The 23890-nt window shown below is 43.8% G+C and overlaps 1 protein-coding gene across 1 annotated transcript; it reads left to right on the top strand.

Annotated features, from left to right (window-relative positions):
• Positions 1–279: 279 nt before the first annotated feature.
• LOC130577273 (vitelline membrane outer layer protein 1-like) lies at positions 280–5794 on the top strand. The gene is given in 6 exon segments (XM_057372511.1): positions 280–295; positions 4134–4249; positions 4708–4744; positions 4747–4804; positions 5510–5687; positions 5690–5794. Coding segments are annotated over 6 exon segments (510 nt in total).
• The last annotated feature ends 18096 nt before the right edge of the window (positions 5795–23890 follow it).

Here is a 23890-nt window from a genome sequence, read left to right as displayed (position 1 = left end):
AAAAAAAAAAAAAAAAAAAAAAAAAAAGATTTGTCATGGTAAGTCCCAGACAGGAATTGAAAACTGAAAGAAATGGAGAGATTCCACTGCAGGGCAATTAGGCTTTCACAAGAATGTGTTAAAATGTTATTAGCAATTGTAAAGAAAAATGGCAATGAACAAATGAWGAATAAGGCAATATAAAGAAGACATACACAATTCATAGATGAAGGAAATTAGTTCCAATAATTATACAGAAATAAAAAAGCGAGAAACTGTAAAGATTGTAACTGCTAAGGTATGCTCAGCCTAGCAGGTAAGAGAACTAAAATGTCTAAATTTTCAAGGTAAAGTTTTATATGAAAACTGGAGCTGTGGGCAGGTGGAGAACCACCTGAAAATAACTGCACAACAAGGGGRGAACCATGTCTACATGTAGATCTTCTTTATATCCCTCCAGTAATGTGAAATTTTCTCTTTTTACATCTGAGAAATGGCTATACTTATGTTTTTCTTTAAATATTCTCTCTCTGCTCATGCATCTAGAAAATCCTGGCTCTTGTCTCATTTCTGACATCTCCCACTTATATTTTTCCTGCTATTCAATTTTCTATTAATCTGAGTCAATTTGGCAAATGAGAATATGAGGACCAGATAGCACATAATTTGATTACTCATTTTCTCTTAAACATTTGCCTGTATTACTGAAAACTAATTCTCATTCAGCACTATTGTTTTTAGCTTGCAAAAGCCTAAACAGAACCTGAGGTTTTAAGACTAGTTCAGACAGGGATCATGCCTCCCTGCAGTTAGCAGGGATGAACAGATGATTTTTGGGAGATGTTCCTGTGAAAGTGTCAGTTCCTCTCTATTGTCATGTTGTCTCTCTCAACAGCTCTAAAGGGAGCCCACTGTGATTAYTTCAGATGGAGACATCTGCACTGTAGGTGTTCATTCAGAATCTCATCTCTTCCTTCTAAATAATGCAATCCTTTGCTTATTCATCTTTCCATAGAGTAGAATGGATTCTTTATTGTCCTTTCACTATTCTTTGGTGCTAGGTATGATTTCTGGTTTGCTGATGTACCATTTCCTGAGATAATGTGCTCTTTTTGCAGTGAGCTGTGGAGTCTCTTATCTTCATGCCAAGCTGCAGGGGAGGAAGGTTTGGCAGAGCCAGGCTGTGTGATTTACAATCGATTTATACCCAATTGTAATGGTCAGTTTGACACAAGAGCTGCTGAGAAACRTGGCTACTGAGAGCTAATGAGTGGCAACCGGTACCTTGGGAACAGCGTGGGAGGAGTGGAAAACAGCCTAGAGCCCAGAGAAGCACACAGCCATTCAGCCAAATCCATCCCTCTGTATTTATACACTTCTCTTTTAGTGAATGCTCTTTCCTTCTGCTCCTATTCAGAGTTCCTGGGCCCTTGCTGCCATCAGTGCTTCCTGCAGCTCACTCAAAAGAGTCCAATGTCTCAAATGATCTCTGTGCTTTGGGCAGCAGAAGGTTGACATGAACATGAGAAACTGACAATATGAGAAAGGCAGCACACARCACTGCCAAACCAAGTTTGTCTTCCTAAGTGTGCAGTATATTCAGGGGTAAAAGTCAGAATTTAATGAATTTTCAAGAACTGCTAATATATAATTTTTTTTCAATAACATCATAAAATAAGCAGATTTTGTATGGTGTACATTTTTGTATGTTAAAGACATAAATTTATTTTCTGTGTTCCATAAAGATTTTAAATATGCCATAGCATCACAATAATTTTATAGAATCAAGATACTGCTTAATTTATAGTAGTCTGTTTATTGAAAAAATCAGAAGTTTTGATAAATGCTGAAAAGTAGTGGCAAAATTTTTGTGCTCCTCTGCCTGCAAAAATAATTGTATTAAACTAGATGAATAATGCAAGGATRAAATACCCTGTATCATTGTCRTTTTACTGTAGTCATGTTTCATTAATCAAATTCATCAGTTTTCCAATTTTCTTTAAAACTGTTTTGACATTTTCAAGGATATTAAAATACAGGAGAGGGTGCAGGAAAGCAGGGTAGGTGTGTCAGTAAGAGATCCGGATCTCACCATTGTAGACTTTTTTTGATTTTGATAGTCTGGGTAAGCTGATCTTAGAACACTTTTTGAGGCATCCAAGCAAAATTGGCACTGTTACGTGGTAACAAAAATCAATGCCTGGTCTATACGTATTAAGTGCTCTCTCAGCCATGTACTATGAAATCAAATCCAAGTCAGCTCACATTTGGCTGCCCAGGTAGCCAGCTGTTGGGTTATAAATGGGAAAAGGATACTACCCAGATCCCACAGTAATAGTTCTCTAATAGTTCTCCTCTTGGGCTTGAGTATTTTCATGGAAAAACTCCTGTAAGGGGAGTAATTTTTCATGGACAAATCCCTCACCTCCTGCCTCATCCCACTCCCCTGCATGCTGGGGGATCACTGTGCCCTGGGATCCTCCTCAGGGGATGGGAAAAGGCAGGAATGTTATGATTTGAGCAGCATTTGAGAGGGCAAGTGGGTCCTGCCAGACTGTGGATCTGGATCACTGCTGCCAGAGGTGAAGTGGTCAAAGGTGATGGTTTTGGGCCAGCAAAGGAGAAAGAATTGGGAAATCCTTCCTTTGCAGCCTTATCCAGGTCCCAGCCATTTCTTTCTGACTCCTGCTCCTTTCCATTCATGCTCTGCCAAGGGCAGGTCTGAGTGTCCTCGGCTACCTCTGTGTGACCCTRCCTGAGCAAACACACCTGGTCTACCAGATGTGATCACACGGTCCTTGTGGCAGAAAACACATCTCCCCTGGATTTTGACATCCCTTCGGAGAAGTAAAAGAAATTTTTTGGTTCAAAAAGGAAAACRGGCTGTGATTCCATCACGTGCTGTGCTCTTTTTGTGCTTTTCACAAAAAGGATCTTCCAACTTCCCACCATTGTAATTTGCATATATTGCCACCTATACAGACCACTGAGAAGTGTCAGGGGAATTCAGAGTCAAGAGTGGGAAAAGCAACATCACCTTTTAWTGGGACAGGAACAAACAGAGCAGAGATTGGAAGAGAAACCCAGAAGAGGGAAATTCTTTGTCTTACATTAGTTCAAGGTTTGGCATCTCATCTTGCTGTAAAATCCTGAGGATCACGATACTTCTCTRAAAGGTTTTCTCCTCTTTGCCTGTTTGAACAGAGAGAAGCTTCTGCTAGATGCTGCAACGCCAATCAAGGGCCCTTGGAAACATTGGTTAACTCTGTTAAGGGAATCTCAGTTCCAGGGTTTCAAATTCACCTCTTCCTGCACTGTGACATCCTCAAAGACTGTGCCCTCAGGCTTGGTATCACCTTTCTGGACACCCTGCTTGTCACCTTGTCCCCAGTGGCACTCAGCCCTGAAAATCTCTCTGGGCATCCCAGCATATTTGCTTAAGCTTGCTGCAAAAGCAAAGCATACAGATTTTTTTGAGATAAAAATGGCTGTTGAAAAGAAGGACGTTAAAAGCATAAATTACCTACTCATTTGTTGAACTTCCCAGGAATCCTGTTCAACAGAGGGTATTGGGAGACACAGGGCTTTAGTTTACTTATACTTTCTTCCAGACCAGGTCCCTTGTATTTCTTCATCTAGTTTGACCTGCCTTGCCAAACAGCAATAGGTAAAATGGTTATGGAAGTTACTCTCACAGAAGAAACTTCCCAAACATTTCTGTGGTCAAATATMTGCACAGCCAGAAGCAGAAATTGATATTAAACTTCTACCACGAGCACAGCAAGGAGCAGATCACATCCCTACAGCCCTGCAGTGATGGTGGATACACCTTTGGTTGCAGAATCTGCTGCATGCTGGCTGTTGAACTCCCAGAGGATCTCCCCATGGGCACTGTGAGCAGGCCAGCAAGAGCTGTGTCGCTGCCTGGGTGGAATCTATTGTTCCCATGGTGTTTGTCAGTAGGGAAAGGCAAGCTGCCTTGGAAGTCTATAAATTCCCAGTCTGTACACCAGCTCTCCTTCAGCAGATGCAGAGCACGAGAGATGAAGTTCCTGCTGCCTGCTACAGCTCCTCCTGTTCCTGCTGCCTGCTACACCTCTATCCTGCTCCTCCTGCCTGCTACCCCTCTATCCTGCTCCTCCTCTGCCCCCCAGGCACAGGGGTGTGTGAATACACCTCAGTCCTCACTGTGCCCAGCTGAGGCCACTGGGGCAGGTGGGATAGCCGGCAGTTTTGCTGTTATGGCTATGCCAATGGATTTGTGCTGAAGGTAACATTCTCTCCGTTCCTTGCCATCTCCTGTACCGAAGCACTTTCTGCAGATTTTCCCTCTTCTTGAGTGTGATACCCTGTACATAAAACTTTGAGCCTTCTGGCAAATGTTGGTACACCAGAAAAGTCTGCATGGGGCTGATGCTGCTGGGAGAAGTCATATGAATGTGAAAATCTGGACTTGGGGAGAGAGGCATCCACCACCAGTGTCTCTGCTGAGACTCTGAGTGTCTGCCTTCCCTGTTGGGTCAGAAATAGCTAGAAAACACAAAGAACATGTGCAAGGGTTAGGTAGTTTCCCAGTGATAGGCATCTTTTCCCATGCGCCTCCCAAAACATTTTCTCTTCCCCATTACAGAAAGGAGTTGTGACTGTTTATGACAGGCATGTAAAGGACTTTTCCTGYGTCTTTTGCCCTTTGCCTTTACCTCTGTCCCTGTGTGACTTCCACTGCAGGTGGAGCCCTACCAGTTTGGAAGAGGTGACATGGCTCTGAAGGGATACACCTGCATTGTCAGGATGATTCAGTAACCACCGAGTCCTTGGCTGGGTAGTAAGTAACACTCTTCCCTGTTTGTCATGAGCTAGCTCTCGAGGCACCTATGAGTGTCACCATTTGCAGGGGTCTCGTCTCTCTGACTTGCTTTTTGTACACTGTGCTGTAGTATAGTGAATTAAAACAAGTGGTTAGGGGTTGTGTTCATTGATTTTGAGGGTAATTAWACACTGTTACCACACTTTACTGCTTTTTGTTTGCCCTTGAAATTTCTGCAGAGCACTGTGGGCACCTGGAGTATGGTYCCAGGRTCASGGTGTTTCTTTGGAAATCTGCAACMCATGRGGCAAAGGTGGGAAAARGGATTTTCTCTAGCCATACATTGAGAAACTGCCAGGAGGAAGCCCTGGGCCAGCTGCAGGGAGCACCTCTGGAAGGCAGAGGGGCTGCTGTCCCTGCTGCCCGGTGTGTACCTGTCACACACACTGGGGATGTGTCATAAAACGTGCTCAGGCTGCCCTTGGAGTTCCCACCAGAACTGCAAGTATCCAGTCTCAGACTTCCTGGTGTTTTTGTGATCAGATATCAATAAAGAGAAAAGAACAAGTTTGGAAGGCAAGGAGAAACAAAAGAAGAAAGTCAGGGGCCCAGACTGCAGCAGGATGCTGTGTCAAGGAAGTGTTAAGCTTCAGAGCACCGTGACAAGAAGAATTTCTCAGCAGCTCACAGAGCCCAGACRTTTTTCCATCTGCTTTTTGTCAGGTGGGGTACCTGGATCAGCTTCCAAGTTTGTCCTGGAGGCTACTTGATCTCCATTTCCCTGAGAAGAGAGGAGTCCCAGGGAGGAGGTGATAACACAGCTGCCAACAACATTCAGTTCAGATGCTCGCATGAAGCTGCACTGATGGGTGATGGGCTCTTGTGGGGCACCTTTGGCTYCTTTGGACCAACAGCTGCAAGATATGTGGCCTCCAGACCAAGGTTGAGCCCCCACAGGGCCTTCAGGATGACACAGCACTCAACAATGTGAAGTTCTGCTGTAAATGAGCGCTTGCTCCACCTTCATCACTGCCTACACATCCCATATCCCACAGCAWGTGAAGCATCAGTAATGCTTTTCTCTGGCTTTATGCTGGAACATGCCTGTGATGGTTTGGCTGCTTGCATCTTGCTGTTTTGGACAATGCCTTTGATGATGATTCTTTTACAGCTATGCTATTTTAGCATGGCTGAATCATTGCATCCTGTACTGCTGGTGTGTCGCTGTGAAAATGCCCAGTCTCTAGTAATTGCTCAGAGCTGACAGATTTCTCAACTTTCTTTTACTCTGACTGGCAGGTTTCTTTGAGGTTTGCTCTGCCCATTTTCCCCCATATGAAATAATATTTGACCTGTTAATATGACAGAAAGGGAAGAATGGGTATTAGGTTGAGTCTATTTGTGGTTTCTGACCAAAGCCAAAATGACTAATGAGAGAGAAATGAGGTGAAACAGAAGTCTAGGTGGGCTCATGGGGAGCTTCAAAGGTTTGCTGCTATTGCCCACTTCTAGCCTTAATTGCCTCAAGATTTTTACATGCTTTTTGCAAGCAATCTATTGGTTCATGCTTGAGCTCCTGCCCTAGGAAGCATAGCTAGAAAATGTGTTCATACTGTGCATCCATCAAATGTGGCACTGCGTCACCTGGGTGGGCTGTAGCTCCCCAGGCCTCCCTGGCTGCTGCTTTGCCGTGTGCTCTGCTGGCTCACCTGGCTGCTAGTGCAAAACATTTTCATGGGACTTGGATTTCGTCTGTTGCCTCCAGTCTTCATGCTTTAAATAGAATGCGGGAGAATCCAAACTAAAAATAAACTCTATGTCATCCATCCATTTTTTTATGCTCCAATGTGCTGGGTAAGCTGGAAGTTATTACCTGATATGCTGGATGTAAAGGATGAACTCTCAGTTCAGGGAAAAAGAATATTTGGAGATCATTATCATGCTCTATCGAGCCCCCAAGCTTCTCTGACAAGAGTTTGAGAAGCCTTGCTGCCTCTCTGAGCACATTTTAGGGAGTGTAGCTGTTGCTATTCCCTTAAAGCAATGTACTGTGCATCTTTGTGCCCTTGTAAAAGGGTGGGGGGCCTGGTGCTGTCATTCTCCTGGTGACTGGCTGGGTTGGGCTTGGSGGATGTTGTGCCCTGGACCACAGCCACATGGAGAAGCACGGAGCTGATGCTGGAGGTTCCTTCTGACAGTTCCCATCCGCTCCTTAGCACACACAGAGTAGCCATCACCAYTCTGGCTCTTCATCCATGTAAATTTATTTTACTGTCGCTTACCTCAAAAAGTACTCAAATAACAACTCTATTTTCTTCCAGTGAAGACTTACCAAAGCTTCAGTAGCACAAGAAGAAATCTCAGAAAGATTTCTGCATTTGAATGATTTTCTCTAAAAAAAAAAAAAAAAAAAAAAAAGTTTTCCAGTCAAAACTTCTGCTGCAAATTTTTATAGCTCAGTATTTCCAAAAGATCCTTTAACTGCTTTCTGCCCTTCCCTTGACTGCGGACATTTTATGTGTGCAACCACTTTATTAAAGAAATGCTTATTTTGCAAAACCAGCCCAGCCATCACTTGAAATACTGATTATTAGCTTCTAGGGACCATCTTTTGGCATCCATCTAAGTTTGTGAGTGTCTGAAAAAATCCTTATTTATCATATATTCAGCTCTCTATAAATATATAAATACCTCAGCTCTAGTACTTCGCAAAACAAGCAAACAAAGAAAACAACAACAAAAACCCCACAACAAAAACCAACAACTCCAAAACTGCAACATTTGTTGAATAAGGTGAACCAAACGAAACTAAAACTAAATTCTGATGCTATCACAATTAACTGGAGTTAATGGTGACCGTGCCGAAATTTATCTCCCAAAATGACTGTTTTCAAGCCCCACAAGAGGACATATTTTAGTTTGCATCTATTTGCTTGGCTTTCATTTTCTTAAGAAAAGGAATAATTTCAGCTTGTGAACTGACATCGAGTATAGTTAGTGAGGCAATGTTTGAGGGCATAAAAGTAAAAATAGCTGCACTGATCTAAGCAAAACAGGTTTAATTCAATGACAGTGAGCAGGAATCATGGTGACACGATTATCTGCATCATCTTCCCCAGYGTGGGAATTCCTCTTGCTGAGGCAGAGGCGTCTCCACGCACTTCCATAAAGTTTTGGAGGGACAACTATTGGTCACCTCCCACCAGAGCATGCTGGACAAGCAAAAACCATCAAGTGTTTAATACTGCAACACTATGATCAGTGTCACCAGCAAATCTTGCAATTTTTTGCCTGTGAGTAAGATGTGTCTTTTTGAAAGATAAACTGAATGAATCTAAGTTGTGTGTGCAGCCAGTTACATGTGGGAAAAGAGATCAGGTTGTTTTACAATCCTCCAGAGTGAGAAGGTGTCTAAGAGAGTTAAGAATGTCTAAGAGAGTTTCTGGAATGACCATTGCCACTGAGCTGAAGTGCCTGAAAGAAGGAATTGCTTTTCTTTCCAGTGATCTTTTTGAGAAGTAGTGCCTGTTTTCTTATAAGTGTGTATGTACAAGTAAATATAGACGATGGAAAAACTTGAGCTTCATATTGCACATTCCTTCTCCAGAGGGTTGTTCAGGCTGGAAGTCTCTGAATATCTGCTGCTTCTTTGCAAATGAATAATTCAGTTAAATTTTGAGGTTTTACTGTGGGAAGAATTATTCACAGTGCCAACAAAACTGACCTTTTATGCTGTCCTGTTGTGCGAGGTGTAACCCATCTTCCTGTTWGTGTGTGATAGACATTCCAAATGAGAGCAGTTGCAAGAAATGTTTGGAAAAYAGAATACCACCTCCTCTTCACCTTCTTTCTCATGTAGTTATCAGCAGCTTAAAATCAAATGGTTATTTTTTTATCATATAGAATAATGATGGAATATTTCCAGCTGGGTCTCCTCTGATGGTCCGCTTGCAAGGTGTGAGTCAAACACAAACTGGAAAAAAAAATCTCAGGCATTTACTTCACTCAGAATGGAGGAATCACTCTTATAACAGAAATGAAGGGACACAAGCATCACCAAAGTGTGCTGGAGCTGGTGTGGCTGAATATATGCGTGGCTGGAATCTGTGAGTAAYTACATTTGCATGGCTTAAAAACGTCACTGTGTATCTTTGGCACACCTGCAAGTCAGGAACATGTTGCCAAAGAACTGACACACAGTTCCTGTGGAATATTAGTGGGACTAGTGGCAAGAGCAAGGACCAAGCAAGAATTATCCCTGAATAAYAGCATGGCAATTTTGGATCTGGAGCATGAGTAGGCTTGGGGAAAGCAAAGAGGAGTTTTCCACAGATCCATGCATATGTGGCACAGCTCCCAGGTAGACTGGCAGAAGCAGCAGGCCTGGAGCTTTTCTGAAGTGCTTTATAAAAGGCAATTCTATTGAATAAGACTGAATCAGACCAAGAGCAGACCTGCTCTTAGTGATGCTCCAGTGAATCAAGCTTTGGGTCTGCCTCTGAGAAAGATTACCTTAGAAATCCTATACTTTATGGCTGCATTGTTCCTGCTGCACAAGGAAAATAGATATTCCATCCATCACAGGTGCTCTAGAGCTTATGTTGTTATTTTTTGTGAGATGCAGAGAAGACATCTGAAGATRTTTTAGCTGCATATCATTGTTAATACCATATATGATGAAGTGCACCTTGTAGTTCATGCTCAACTTGCCACAGTTAGCAAGTTTTCCAACCCCATAAAACAGGCTAATTAACCAGTGTGATTGCCAGTGAGGGAACAACTGGAAACATCTGGTTTAGAATTTTCTGAGTATCATTATTTAGAAATGTTGCTACAGAATGTAAGGAGCAGAGAATCTTAGCCTACAGGTCATGAAAAGAAAAACAGCAGGACTCTGGAGATGTGATTCATAACAGACTGAATTCTGTCTTCCATGTTCCCCCACAACACTGAGGCTGTGGGCATGCCTTTGTCCCACAGGATTAAATATCCACAATATTGTGCTTGAACTCTTCCTTTTTGTCTTAGGACATGTGTTGTTTGTACCTGCCTGCTCTGTCTTTATCCCTGCAGAAAGGGAGCCTATCCAAGGCAGTCCAGGCTCCAGCAAGTAATGTTGGAGACTGCTGTCCTGGCAGGAAGAAGGAGTAGTTGGCTCAGTGAAAGAGGAGGGAAACGCATGAGCTGTCTGGCAATGCATAAACACAAYTAACAGCAAGGTGACAACACCAGATATAGAGAAAACACATTGCTCTTGGGCAGATAATGCAGAATCTTTCCTAGAGGCTTTTGCATTTGGTGCGTGTTTCCTGAGCTTCCCATATCCTGCTGGAGCAGCACTTGGTGGACATCAGCCTCCTCCTAACCCCRTACAACAGGACAGGCTCTGCACTGCTTGCTGAGGCTCTGAGGACTCTGCAGCAGGCCACCGAGCTTGGGGACACTTGGCTGCTCCAGCACCCTACAACTCTTTCTTTTTGGTCACTCAAAACCAGTTCAACAGCAGCAATAGGGCAGTGGTTGTTTGGTGCATTTCTTAATGAACATAAACAGCAAAATGGACATGGGTGGCCTCTTTAGTGCCTGTATGGCAAAGGAAAAATGTAACAGTGCTGCCAGAACATGTGCAAGAGTTTATTGACTCAGTCTGTGAAAAAGAACATTTTCAGAGGGAACAGGACAGGAGGAGAAGCCAGGTTACTGCATGAGCCTTTTCAGGATTAGGCCCTGGACAGGTCTRAAACATCCCCTTTGTGTTTCTGCTGTTCCCTTTCTCAGGGGAAGCATTCTGCAGCTGCTCRTGAATGACTTAGAAGTCCATGGACAAAACCACACATTACTGGCTTCATTAAAATCCACTCTAAAATCCTTAGGGCCACCCTAAAGGAAAATGTCTCTTCATACAGTAAAAAATAATTTAACTGATTTCACTTTTCAAGTKGTAGGAGTAGWTWAAAAAATTAATTCCCCAATCTGATGYTGTGTCTAGAATGCCCTTCAACCCTTGCACCAGCAATTATTTTAATGTCAGTGAACTTTTTATGGAGAAATAACCAGAAGTAATTTAGAAAGCAACTTTCTGTCTCAGCTTTTGCCACTTCTCAAATAAAACYAGCTTTAGTAATTCTAGTTTATTGCTATAGAATCCACAACATGGCCAGAAGTCCTGTCAACAGGAAAACATGAAATAGACTATAAAAGTTGGTTTGAACATGTTCTTTTCTGAGGAGAAAAGACAAAAATTAATTTTGTCTTCTGCTAGCTACAGTGTTTGTACTTCACCGTGGCAGCAACTTCTGTGTGCTTGCCGGGAAGAGCAGTGTCAAGGCCACAAAGCTTTTCTAATTTTAAAGGAGGCTTTCATCTCAGGAAAAGTAGTACCTAAATGAAGAAAATACCACTTCTATTTCTAGGTGATTTCAAACAAACATCTGGGGACACTTCAGTGTTTTATGGAAAAAAATATTAACTACGTTTCTCCTCTGGGTCATGCTGGAGGCAGTGAAGTTGCACATCTATAAAGTAGGGAATAAGTAAGAAAGACATAAACTTAGGAATCATTACTGTGTGATCAAACTGATGAAAAACTTCCTTTCAAGTCCAGCCAAATGACTGCAACTGTCCATGTGAGATTATGACACTCCTGCTATGGTGCTAAGTAGTTATCCTGCATTACCTGCTGAGTCCCACTCCTATTAGAGGTGTAAGAAATCCACTGGTGTCCTCCCAGACTTTAAAACCCAGCTGGAAGTTTATCAATGAGTTATCTCAGAGGTGGCTCACCTTGAATGAGATACAGTGTCACACTCTTGCTTGTTAAGCAGGCTTTTATGTAAGTGTTWTGGTTTCCATAGAAACATAACTAAATCTTTCCTCCAGCATAATCCCAAAAGCTTTCACAGACCTGGAAAATACACAGTGAACAATCAAATCATTTTTTATGCTGACAAAAAGAATGCCACAGTTGTCACCTRGTCAAGTTTCTCACATGGGGCAAAATAAGTTTAAATCCCACATGGCAGAATTGCCTTGCAGCATTCAGACATTTTCTGGAATCYCATTTCCCTGCAAGTTCAGTTTGAAAGAGCTCCAGAGAAACTTCACAGAACAATGGGAGCTATAGATGGGAAAGACCTTAATTGTGATCCCAAAGCGAATTGATGAGTGCAAAACCCACGAGAACAGAAACCATAATTATGCTGATGATCTCTTCCCCAGGCCTATATTGCTTTCAATTGTGCATTTTAAAGTGTTCTTCATGTTGAGTTTTAAATGCTCTCCTTAACAGCTGGGACGATCAGCATGTCACAGGGATCCTCTAGGAAGGATTTCCCCCCAACAGTGTTTCTTCTTGTGCAATTTCATCCCACTTCTCTCAGCAGTTTAGGACTCCATTCATTTTTTGTAGGTCATGGCTGAACACTTCCTTTAGCTTGGAGAAAAGGAGGGACCTTGCCGCTCTCTGAAAGGAGGCTGTAGCTGGGTAGGGATCAGTCTCTTCTCCCAGGCAGCCAGTAACAGGACAAGAGGAAAYGGCCTCAAGTTGTGCCAGGGAATGTTCATATTGAACACCAGGAAGAATTTTTTTCCAAAGACTGGTTAGGTACTGGAACAGACTGCCCAGGGAGGTGGTGGAGTCACCAATCCTGGAAGTGTTCAAGRAATAACTGGACATGGCACTTAGTGCTGTGGTTTAGTTGGATGRTGGTGTTKGGTCAAAAGTTGGACTTGATGATCTTGGAGGTATTTTCCAACCTTAATAATTCTATGAGTTCATCTAGGAGGATGACTCCTTACAGATCTGTGCTTGACCCTGCCTACTCTTACTCTCTTCAAGAATGTGAGCGGAGGAAGTTGAAATAAAGTAGAGACAAAACTGTAATGATTCATCTAATTAACACAGTATATTTTTTTTAAAGTTTATGTAYACAATGCTGCTGCAATTCAGTTAAGCAGCTGAACATACGTTTAATGTAGGTGCATGAATAGTTCTGYCACTTTCAATACTAAAAATTAAACAGAAGCAGGGTTTGGGCTGAATTTGCTTGCTRGAATTACTTGTTATGAATGACAGAYATACAAACTGCAGTGCCCTCAGGTGGAACTTACCTGAGTGAACATGGACACTGATTTACAGTCCATCAGTGACCATGTCCTTGTCTTCTGCTKCTGCTACAGAAACAGCTCTGAGGTTTAGCAATAACCAACCCTGTTTGTTCTCTGTTTAAAGGRTAAAATGCAGCTCTTTCAGCTTGGAGTTAGGTGATGCATTCCAGTCAGAAAAATCTTCCAAGGGGCTGATTCAGGGCTGATGGCTGAGGGTGACCAATGGCATTAATGGTAACTGATGGCTTGGTCACAGCCCTCAGACATTGTCCCCTCATGCCGTCCCTCAGCAAAACAGATGGCCAAGGCCCCAGCCAGGATCCAGACGGGTATCGAGAGCCGGACACAGAGCTCCCAGACTCTGCATAATCTGCACTTCACGTGGGAGCCTGGCACAGTTGTCAGCTCTCATTATATCCCTGTGAGTGAGCTCGATGCCTTCCCAGCTGGGCTACAGCCAGACTGGCTGATGGAGACCTGAGCAATGGCAGCTGCTCTGGGAACTCTTCTTCCATGGGACAAAATCCCTCCCCGGTTCATTTGGCTGTCCTGCATGCTTTCCTCAAGGCAGACCTGACAGGGAGGGACAAGGGYTGTCCCTTTTGTGTTCCTGGCATGGGGAGGCAAGGAGAGAGGTGGGCAGTGCTTGTTAGAGCTCTTTCATCCTGGGGGTGGCACCCAGTCCATCAGCACTCCTCRTAAGGGGAGTGAGCTGGGCTTGAGAGGGGGCATCAACACTGTCTTGAAGTTAAAGCAGATTGAGAAATGGCYGTGAAATGAGCTATTGCTTCACGCCCCCATGCTTACCTATAAGAGTTAGTTCCTGAAACTTTGGGGTTTTAAAATAATTTAATTAATTTAAACTGTATTTCAAGATCATTTAATGTTAGAAAGTCCCAGGCAGGCTGGCTGTTGATACAGACTYGCTCTAGCAAGGTCAGGGTACCCCAGAAGTTGGCTGGGAACTCTGCAGGGATGATCTACACATCCCTGCCATCCTCTTGAACCCCTGCATGAAGAGACTGATGGAGGAGCTGAACCCACTGCACAGTATCAGGTAGGACAAAGGGAAACTGTCCCTTGAAGCAGGACCCCAAGCCCTGTGTTGCATGGAAAAAGGAATGGSAAAGAGCAATTCCTGAGCAGGAAGAGGACAGGGCCTCCTGTGGTGGGGGTGACTGGATGCTTGTGAGCCAATGAAGCAGGAGAAAGGCTCCTTTACCACCCCTGCAGGACTTTAGCAGCTGAGCCCAGAGGTTGTACCGGGGGAGGTATCTAGGGGGTATCTAGATCAGGCTGGTTCCCCCTGATCCATGCTCTGGAGCAGTGTGAGCTTCTGAAATGGTGTTTATCACTTCAAATGAGCTTCCTGCTGCTCTGGTTTACACCTTTGCACTGGGCTTTCCTGGGAAGAAGCTAACCTGGGTGCAGCTCCCTGAACTGCAGGTATCAAGAGGGAGCTGCAGGTAGCACTGTGAGATGTGTTGTATGGGTTCCCACTGTGAGGAACCATCCTGATCTCAGGATGATGTAGAGTCAATCCACACAGGAAAAACATGGATAGGCAAYGGTGGGCAGTGAGGCAATGTCTTCAATGATGTCCAACAAGTTCAGTGGAAGGAATTATGGCATAAAAGCTGCAGGAAAACCAGGAGTGAAGAGGCAATTATAGTTTAAATTCCTCTTCCCAAGGAGAGCCTGTGGTCTTTTTGCATAGATATTTATAGTACGCCGTCTGCATTATAATTGTCCTTTGAGGGACTGAGCTTCACRAGATGAATAAAGAACAGGAAAACTATGATGTCATTTAATTTCAGAGTATATTCCATATAACAACATGACAAATGTCTACTTTCCATTAGCCCTGGAAGCTAATGATTGTCCTTGATTTCAGCACTGACACTGATGATGCAGGAGCAGCATCAAAACTGTGGTGATATGGAGAGMCAGGCTCTCTGTTGTGCTGGGAGGGATGCACCAGCTGGGAATGGCACAGCCTGCCTGCATCACCTCTGGACGCAGGCAAATGTGGGCCACAGCCATGGACTTTCTTGGCTTTGTGACATTTCTGAAGAAAAGTGTGTCTCTGAGACACATTCTTATGAACCTTTCTCCCAATTTCTGCTAGAGAGCATTCAATAAGAGCAGCCACTGTTATGTAGGATGCATACCCCAATTAAACAAGGAACAGAGAGCTCAGCAGAAAGAAAGTGCTTCTCTAGAATTACTGCAAATACATTCTGCCTCCTGGGATGCAAGAGTAAGGAAAAAATATCACAAAACTTCACAAGCAGTAGTTAAATCCTYACTAAAGACTGGAGGCATTCAGACCAAGATGCAAATCCCAGTGTCTCAAGTTTCAGAGCTACCTATTAAGAAAGAGCCATTAATCAGGTAAGCTGGAATTTGAATCGCAACCTTCGGAGGATCCAAATGGCCAAAGCTGGACACTACAAAATACACCTGTCATTGCCTGCAACACTTTTCAGCTTCCTTAAAGCCCCTAGACATGCTGGGGCACACCTAACATATTGAGAACTTTTAGAGTGCTAAGGATGTATACTTTCCTTCTTTGTAGCAACAACAACCACGAAGAAGTCTAATTCCTCCTTAGGTTAAAGGACAATGGCCCCCAGGAACCCAACATCTTGGGAAAGAGATGTTTAAAGCTACAAAACAGCAGCTTGGATGACTATTGTAATGTTGTAGCCTGAAGTGAATATTACTTTTATGACCATCTTTTGATTTGGCACCAGGTGCCTTTGCTTAATGCCTGTGAGTCAAGGACCAGCTTTGGGTTAGACCTTATATTGGGGATTCTTTACAGTCTGGGTACTTTTTTCTGGACTTCTATTGAGGCAATTCCATGAGCTCTTTCTGTAAATCATCACGAGGGTACAAAGTACTTTCCTACAGCATTTTTCCCCTGTGCACCCTGAGAATCACCTCTAGGCGATCTTCAGAAGAAGCGCTGCCTGGTTAATTCCCAGCTCTTTTAAGCACTCACAGAAAAGGAATCACTTACCCATCACTGGAGTTTGAGACATGCCATCCGTGTGCTCCCTCACCCTGCACCCTCTTCACTCTGTCTCTCGGAGCCCCGAATCATGCAGATGACAGCGGTGTGCCAGCACAGGTGACAGTCCAGCTGTTATCACCATGTGGAGCACTGAGGCCACAAGACACACCTGAACTCACCAAGGCACAGCAAAGCCAAAAAAACCTCCAAACTTTCTGCATGCTGTTGCAGGGAAGAAGGAGAATGGGTTGCTGGGAAGGGCATGAAACCCCCTGAAAACCTGCCTTACCTGCAGGAGCATCTCCRTGATGAGTTGGCTCTGCCAGGGTGATGCCTTCCCTCCATGCAGTGGCATTTTGAGCAGAGCAGCACTGGATCCCCGATAGCAGCAGCTGCCTCATTGTGACTGATTTATTTGTCAGCAGTGACTCTRACACAGGGCACAGTTGTGACCCGTGAGCTGCCTCAGCAATGTGAAAATGCTGGTTGCCTGAACTGACAGAAGAAAAGCCGCAAATATCCCAGTCCAGAGTGAGATTCCTCTCTGCTCTGCTTCCAGCTGGGGCTGAGGGATCATGAAAGAGGATGTGCAAACACAGTGTGCACACAGTGTTCTTCAAAATCCCTGCCCTGCCTTGAAGCAGTTTGCTTGGTTTTAGCTGATAGTTGCAAGTTACGTGCTGTCACAGGCACTGACAATGGATGTGGCTGAGATCCTGCCAGGCTCACCAGATGAACCACACCTAGGGAAGTGCTGCAGCAATTTCCCCTGAATATTTTATATTATGCTGTATACTGTTAGCTGTGTGCTCAGCAGGTGATTCCAGTCAGGGATGACSTGCTGCAGATTGCCATCACTGCCTATAAATACAGAGCTCCTCTGCAGAAGGATGCTGATGTGAAATAGTCCTGTAAGACACGGCTGGAGGAAAAAGGTTGAAGGAATGMAAATTGCATGGAAATGCATGATTTGGATGTGACAGGGCCTGATAAGCACTAGGCAAGSATTTTATGGACTGTGCTCTATGCCCAGCTCTGCAAAATGCACTGTCACCTGTCATTCACACACAGGGTGCTCTTTCTGTGCTTTACTTCTCATCTCCTTCTCCCTTAAATGAAGACCTTCTCCTCTTCTGGCCATTCCAGCCAGACATGATAGAAAGGGGGATCTGCATTAGCACTCACTGTCTGTTTCCACTGTCGATTTCCGCTGTCRGTTTCCACTGAGTGTACCACCATGTCCAAATCTGTCTCCTGCTGCTCCAGACACCGCACTCCTGCTCTGAGAGCCYGAGAGGTGGCTCCTCTTCTGTCTCACTGCAGGGCTGCTGCTCTTCACTTTTGCTCCTCACATTTTCTGTCATCTGCTCTTCTCTTCTCTTTCCCTGCACAAACTGAGGCCAGTGGAAAAATCCCTGCCATCCATCAGATATCAAGGCATGGCCCCCATATCAGAGATGAAGACGTGGAGCAACCAAAACACTCACTAATACTTTGTCTGTATTTCACAACCCTTCTCCTCAGCTGCTGGTGTTTTACCAAACATTATCCCATCCACAGATTTTCAAAGCACATAGGAATATGTGTCCTTTAAGGGCTCAAAGTTAAATTTGTCTTAGTAAACAATTGTGCTCATCTTGTTTTAAGTTAAATATTTGGCTCAGGGAAGTTAACTGCACAAATACAGCAAAATCTTGCAAGAAATCTAGAGAGGAACTTTTCACAAGGGCATGTGCTGAGAGGACAGTGGGTAATGGCTTTGAARTGAAAGAGCGTGGGTTTAGATCAYATCTTAGGAAGAAACTCTTCACTACGAGGGTGGTATTTATCTGAGCCAGGATCTCCTGCTTCCTTTTAGTCATTGAAGGTTCTTTCAGAGAGCCGTGCTCCATCCTAAAGCATGGGCTTTAGAAAGGTTATAGAAAGGCTGCTGAGGAGACAGAAAACACCTCAAATGAGGATGTAATATGTAGAGGAAGTGCTGAAATGTGGGAGCTTCAAAGGCTTTGGGATATTCAGGCTGCTGGAAATAAAACTAAAACATTGATTGTGGCCTGGAAAACCTTGACACGACTAAAACATCAGCCAGTGAATGGCTCATTAAGCTCAGGGCAGAGGAAGGTATAATGAGTTACAATATCCTCATGCTCAAGATGGAAAATTTGAGTAGGAAAAAGTAAGGTTCTGATATGAACTTGACATGAATAACTGTTAGAGCAGGCAGGCAGGGAAGGAGCAGGGTCTCTGCCTCCGGAGGACTCCCAGTAACAGGAGGATGATTCTCTGCAAGACTCTGGCTGAACACAGACTGCCAGGCGTGAGGAAGAGAAAAAGAATATCCTGTAGTACCTGTGACATCTGTGGTGAGGTGAGGGAACCTACTGTTCCCTAAAGGATTTAAACTCTGGATCAGAGAGCAAAAGGAGTGGGATCTCATTTCATCTTGCTGTARCCATCAACTTTTGTGTTGGAACTCCCCAGTTTAGACACCTGCACCAAGCAGAGGCCCATGCAAAAATGCTGGCTGGGTACACTGCCCGTGGCTGTGCTGAGCTCAATGCCTGTGGGAGCTACAGAAATGCAAAATTTAGTTATTAAATTAAATTAGTACAACCTAGGTGTCAATAGATAGACTAGTCCAGTTTTCCAGGAGGAAGACTTGCTGCCAGAGGTGCAATTTTCCTTTCAAATTAACAATTATGTGGCAAGTATGCATTTTGCAACAAATAACTACTCATACCAAGAAGTGGTTTGAGTGGAAGATGCAGAAAATAGGGCAGCCTAATCAGAGGCAGGCTGAAATAAATCTCCTGCTTCCCTGACCCAGAGACTCTCTGTGCTGAGCTCTCTGCCACATAAAGACAAGGCACGTCCTTGCCTGGGCATCACAAGGAAAGTCATCAGGGATTTACAGGAATGACACAAGAGAATCTGAGACCTTATATTTATTCTCAGCTTCACCCCAGCATTAAMCTGTACCCTAGTAGAATAAATTAGTTTCAGCAATACCAAATCCAGATAAGAGGTTAAATGAACTGTGCAAAACCACAAATCTGTGCATTCAGACATTCATTTGGTGCTTGCCTTAGTTTTAACACTAACAAGATACATGCAATAATTTTAGTACAAGAAATAAAAATTGAAATTTGCAGGACCATAATGAAGAAACCCTTTTGAAGTGGTCTGACTTTCCCAGGAGAAAAGCTCTTTTTTGCCTATTAAAAAAAAAAAAAAAAAAAAAAAGGATTTATAATAAAAGGTGACCAGCAGTCACCTTTCTAAGTTCAGAAAATAAACTGCCAGTGTTATGCTGAACAGGTCTATTAGTATGGATATCAAGGGGCACTCTGCTCCTCGTTTACATTGAGAAGGAATGATTTCACATGCTAATGCACTCTCTCCATCAGTGTCCTACAAATGCAATCATAACAGCATCTTGCAGTCTTGTCTGGATGCTTGCAATTGTGCAAGAAYCCCAGCAGAAATCCACACTAAATCCTCACCCTTGCCACATGAGAAGTGGGCAGCTTTTTAAAAGAGACCCCAAACCACCTCTGGGCACAGTAACCCCTGGAAGATGCATTACCTTAGTGTTCAGTTTTATTCTTTTCAATTGGGTTCATGTCAATTTGAAAGRGCATTTTAAAAAGGTGGAACAGTACTTTCCATAATTACAGCTACACCAGCTCAATTTACAAACTCCTGTAAATCTGTTGATACATGGTAATAGTGGTATTTAATCCTTGTTCTGGTGTCAGATCTCTACTGCTTTGGTACACTCGGTGCCTTTCATTGACAATTTCATCCCAAGTGCCCTTGTTTTTCAAAGATGGGAAAAGGAAAAAATTCTCTGAGATGTGAATGTCTGGAAATGCACCATGGGGCAGGTTTTATTCTCCTGGGAGAGTGGAATGGTTGCATCAAAGGCTCTGTGGGAAGGGAAGGGAAGGGAAGGGAAGGGAAGGGAAGGGAAGGGAAGGGAAGGGAAGGGAAGGGTGATAGTTAATTGACAATTGCTCAGAAACATATGCTGGTCATAAAATGCTGGGTCTTGACTACAAAAAAACTTAACTCCCTGTCCACAGTGATCCAGAATAGAGTTAGTCATTCTTAGATACACTTGAGAATTTGGGCCTGAAATTCTGATTTGAGAAACAAAAMCCTGAAAACCTACTTTCTTTTGCAGCACAGTTTGCCCATGGAGGAGCCAACAGATGCACTTTTGAGAGCAACAGAGTGCAGACAGATCTCTTGATATTGAGTGAGAGCCATAAGACAACTACTTCTGTTCTTGATGCTGCAGTTGCTCAACACATTCTTCAAACTATCAGTTTTCCCAAAACAGATCAAATTARCATCTCTAAAATTCAATCCCTAAATATGTTCATTGTTAAAAAAACAGCAACCACCACCACACAGAGTTACTTTCCCTCTTGCAAGCAACAATTCTTTCTCGAGAGGAATAATAAGGTAAAATATACATGGCCCTTCTGCCCATGGTGAAATCCTTATCTGGTGCAGAGCACCCACAGAGCTCTGCTGGCCATGGGTGATGCTGAAATTCAGCCTGATGTTCAGGTGAGTTTGGCTCCCCAGCATGCACAGAGAACCCCAAGCCCAGCAGAAATCAGGAGCAGGGATGGGTGATTGGATGTGCAGCACAGCCCTGGGCTGCTTCCTGCCCCTTGGAGCTGCTCCAGGCAAACCTGGCCCTGGTGCTGTGCCAAGGGGAGCCTGGGTGCAGTTGTGTATTTGCATAGGTCCTGCACCCACTGTCATTGCAGGACTCAGAGGTCTCTGCCCACACTCTTGGGCTGAAGCAGGGTTAGTGAAGCCTTGCTGAGAGCGGTAGGAGCAATAAAGAAAAAACATACTCCAAGAAATTAAATATATAGTCTGAAAAAAATTGAATATAATTAAATTGCACTTGGAGCTTTCTCTGACATCAACCAAGCCAGCTATTAAATAGTTTTTATGTGAACYCAAGGAAGATTTGATGCTTCAAAGCATTAAACCCAAATATTAAAATGTATTTCCCCTATGGCCATTTTGAACATCTTATTAATCATGTAGCACCCACTGTATGCTATATCTACCACACTGCTTTTGTCTGGACCCCTGAGCAATTACCACCCATCCAATACTAAATTTCCTGTAATGGATTCTAAGACGTCCTCTGTGCAGCACGCTGAGTGAGTGATCAGAAGAATTGGATATTTTCCTTCCTTTTCAACAGTCTCATGCCTTATCTTTAGTGACTCATGTGCTTCAGTTTTTTCCAGGTGTGCTTTAGGGAAAAACRAAAATAACACACCTCCAGCACAGGCTCAGCCTCTTAGGAGAAACTGCAAGTTTTTCCTGTTACTCTAAACAAGATTTTCTGTTGTAGAAGATCCAGTAAGAGCCATTCCTGTTCCCTGTATCCTCTGGGCAGGAAATCTCTTCTCAGGCTATTAATCACTTGCTATCTTTTTCCTATGGAAAAACAATAAACAAAACCCCAAAGGATCATCGTCAGTAATGCTGTTCATTTTACAGGTTAAATTGCCAGAGGAATATAGTTTGCCATAGGAATTTTTTTCTGTGAATCTGTATGTAAACATACAGATTTTCATTCCCATCAGCGTAGCTGTTTGCAGGTCTGCATCAAACAATGAATTTCAATGCTGGCACTGTAAAAGTGTCACTCAGTGGCTCTGCTGCTTCTGGCTCTGATGGTAATAGATTGTCTGAGAAATCTGGACACGTTCATTTTGCCAAGGGATCGTGTGTTGCTTGAGGTAATGCACATCAGATGAGATGTCACAGTCTCAGAAGAAGTGCAGAGGCATTAAGACAAGCCAAATCCTGGGCTGTTTATATTCTCCTTTACCAATCAGGGCATCAGGATGCAGACTGAATTTATAAACACTGGAACAGGATTTGTTGCATGACAGGAGCTCTTGGAGACAGAGATATAGGTTAGACTTTTCACATTATTATGCCCCAAAGAAAACTCATTATCTGTGTTCACAGTTTAAATTAAATAGATATGTTTAGTTGCAGAATGATAGAGAGATTCCAGAAGAAGAGTGCTTCAGACAGCACCATGCTGARGGCTGTCAGGGGGGAAGCAGAGAACAGCAGCTGTCTGTTTTGTGCTGCACAGGTTTCTGAATGCTTCAGAGCAGCCCTGAGAAATCTTGCAAGTGTTTAGAAACAACTGTCCCCAAGGAACACTAGCTCTTGGCTCCCATCTGAAAGCCAGTTTGGGGTCACTGGTAACTTCCCTGAAGAAGGAGTGAGGAGAAAAGAAAAACCTCTGTTGGGGAATTGATGTGAGCCAGAGACATGGCTGTAATTTCACTGCAGCTGTGGGGGCACCAGTGGAAAGGGGAGGGAGGACTGTGGTGGGATCTTGTGTTGGATTTAGATGGGGATGCAAGTGTAGCAGGAAGAAGACAGTCTGATGGGCATTTCCTCAGCTTTCTGCCTTTCAATCTTTTTTCCTATCATGGTTTGGCTAATCCTTTAAATATATTTTACGTTCATTTCTCAAATAACCAGCAGACATATGGTGCTAATGAGAACTAGAGAGCGTTTGTTTTTCTAATGAGCAAGAGCAGCTGGTAAGCAGAACATAAAATTAAAAATGGAGGAGAAAAAATAAGCCCATGGGGATGGATAAGGTTATTAATCACAGAAGAATTCCTCAGCTCTCTCCTCTGATGAGAAGGATCAGGTGGAATGGGACACCAGTGACCTTGAGATGAGTATGTGACAGCCTATTGCACTGGGTGAAAAATAAGTGACTGTCTGATACATTCAGCTGTGTCACAGATCTCCAMAGCAGCTGAGGTGCTCTGCCCTGTYCYCATGCAGGCAGCCTGGCAGGTGGCAGTCCCTCCAGCCCCAGACTGTCACAGTATGGCCCTTCATTCAGGAGGGAAGCCTGAGACACCTTGTGGGTGCAATCTGCAGAGGGACAGGTGAGCACAGAGCAGCAGAGACACATCTGAAAGGGAAATAATTGGAAAGTGGAAAAATTTGCTCCAGTACATCCATGGGTGAATTTGCCATTTCTRAGTGGTGCTACATTGCTGGGAGGATTTGTGGCAGATGCTCAGAGATTTCTTCAAATGAAAACCACTTCATTTTCTGCTATTTAAACATGTCATCCTGAGCAATTCAGAAAAATAAGGGAGCATTCCCAGGAGGTACCTGTCTGACTGAGAGTCTGAAACCAGCACAAAGAGCCATCCTGCCCAGCAGCCCAAGCTTTTTGCTGCACTACACTGCTGGTTTTTAAAATCAAGCCTATTTTATTTAATGACTTGAGGCAGACAGAGCCCASCTCATGGCTTCAGTGCTAACCCACCTTCATCAGGAAATACATGTTTTTCAAGACTGCTGAATCAATCTGCCCCTTCCACTCAACAGAACTTGTCTGCATTGTCTCAAAGCCCATTCCTGCCAGAAGTCTCCTCTCACAGAGTTGTTGCTGGGCTGCTGTCAGGRTACCTCCTAACCCCTGATAGGATGGAGGGCACTACAGGCTTTACTCATCCTGTGATKTGGCAGCCCCAGGCTGGCAGGGGCCCTGAACAGCTCCAGCTGCACTGGCTCCATGGCTGAGGATGTCCCTGCCTATCAGACCCTGTGCCCTTTGCCAGAGAAACATGTTGTTCATAGGTATGGCTGACTCTCAAAGTCAAATTATCCTCTGGTCTTTGGACATAAAAGATAGACATTATCTGGTCCAGTTTTAGCTGTCTCTATGTGAGCTAGTCTGTTCCTGCAGCCCAAGGACAGAGGAAGAAGGTAGGACTTCTCTCTCCTAATACAGACACAGTAGTTTGGACAGGTCAGTAGCTTTGGAAATCTTTCCCCACTGTGGCCATGTCGAGGATTGTCCTTTTCCTCCATATGCTACTGGAGCACCCTTTGATCCCAGTAACTGTGGGGCAGAAATACAATTATGGTCCCAATTCCTTGCACCT

This window comes from Malurus melanocephalus, unplaced genomic scaffold, assembly GCF_030028575.1.
Source record: "Malurus melanocephalus ecotype Western Australia unplaced genomic scaffold, MMel_1.1 scaffold_172, whole genome shotgun sequence".
Classification (NCBI taxonomy): Eukaryota; Metazoa; Chordata; class Aves; order Passeriformes; family Maluridae; genus Malurus; species Malurus melanocephalus.
The sequence above is the reverse complement of the archived record's forward strand: the minus strand, read 5'-3'. Positions and strand labels throughout refer to the sequence as shown.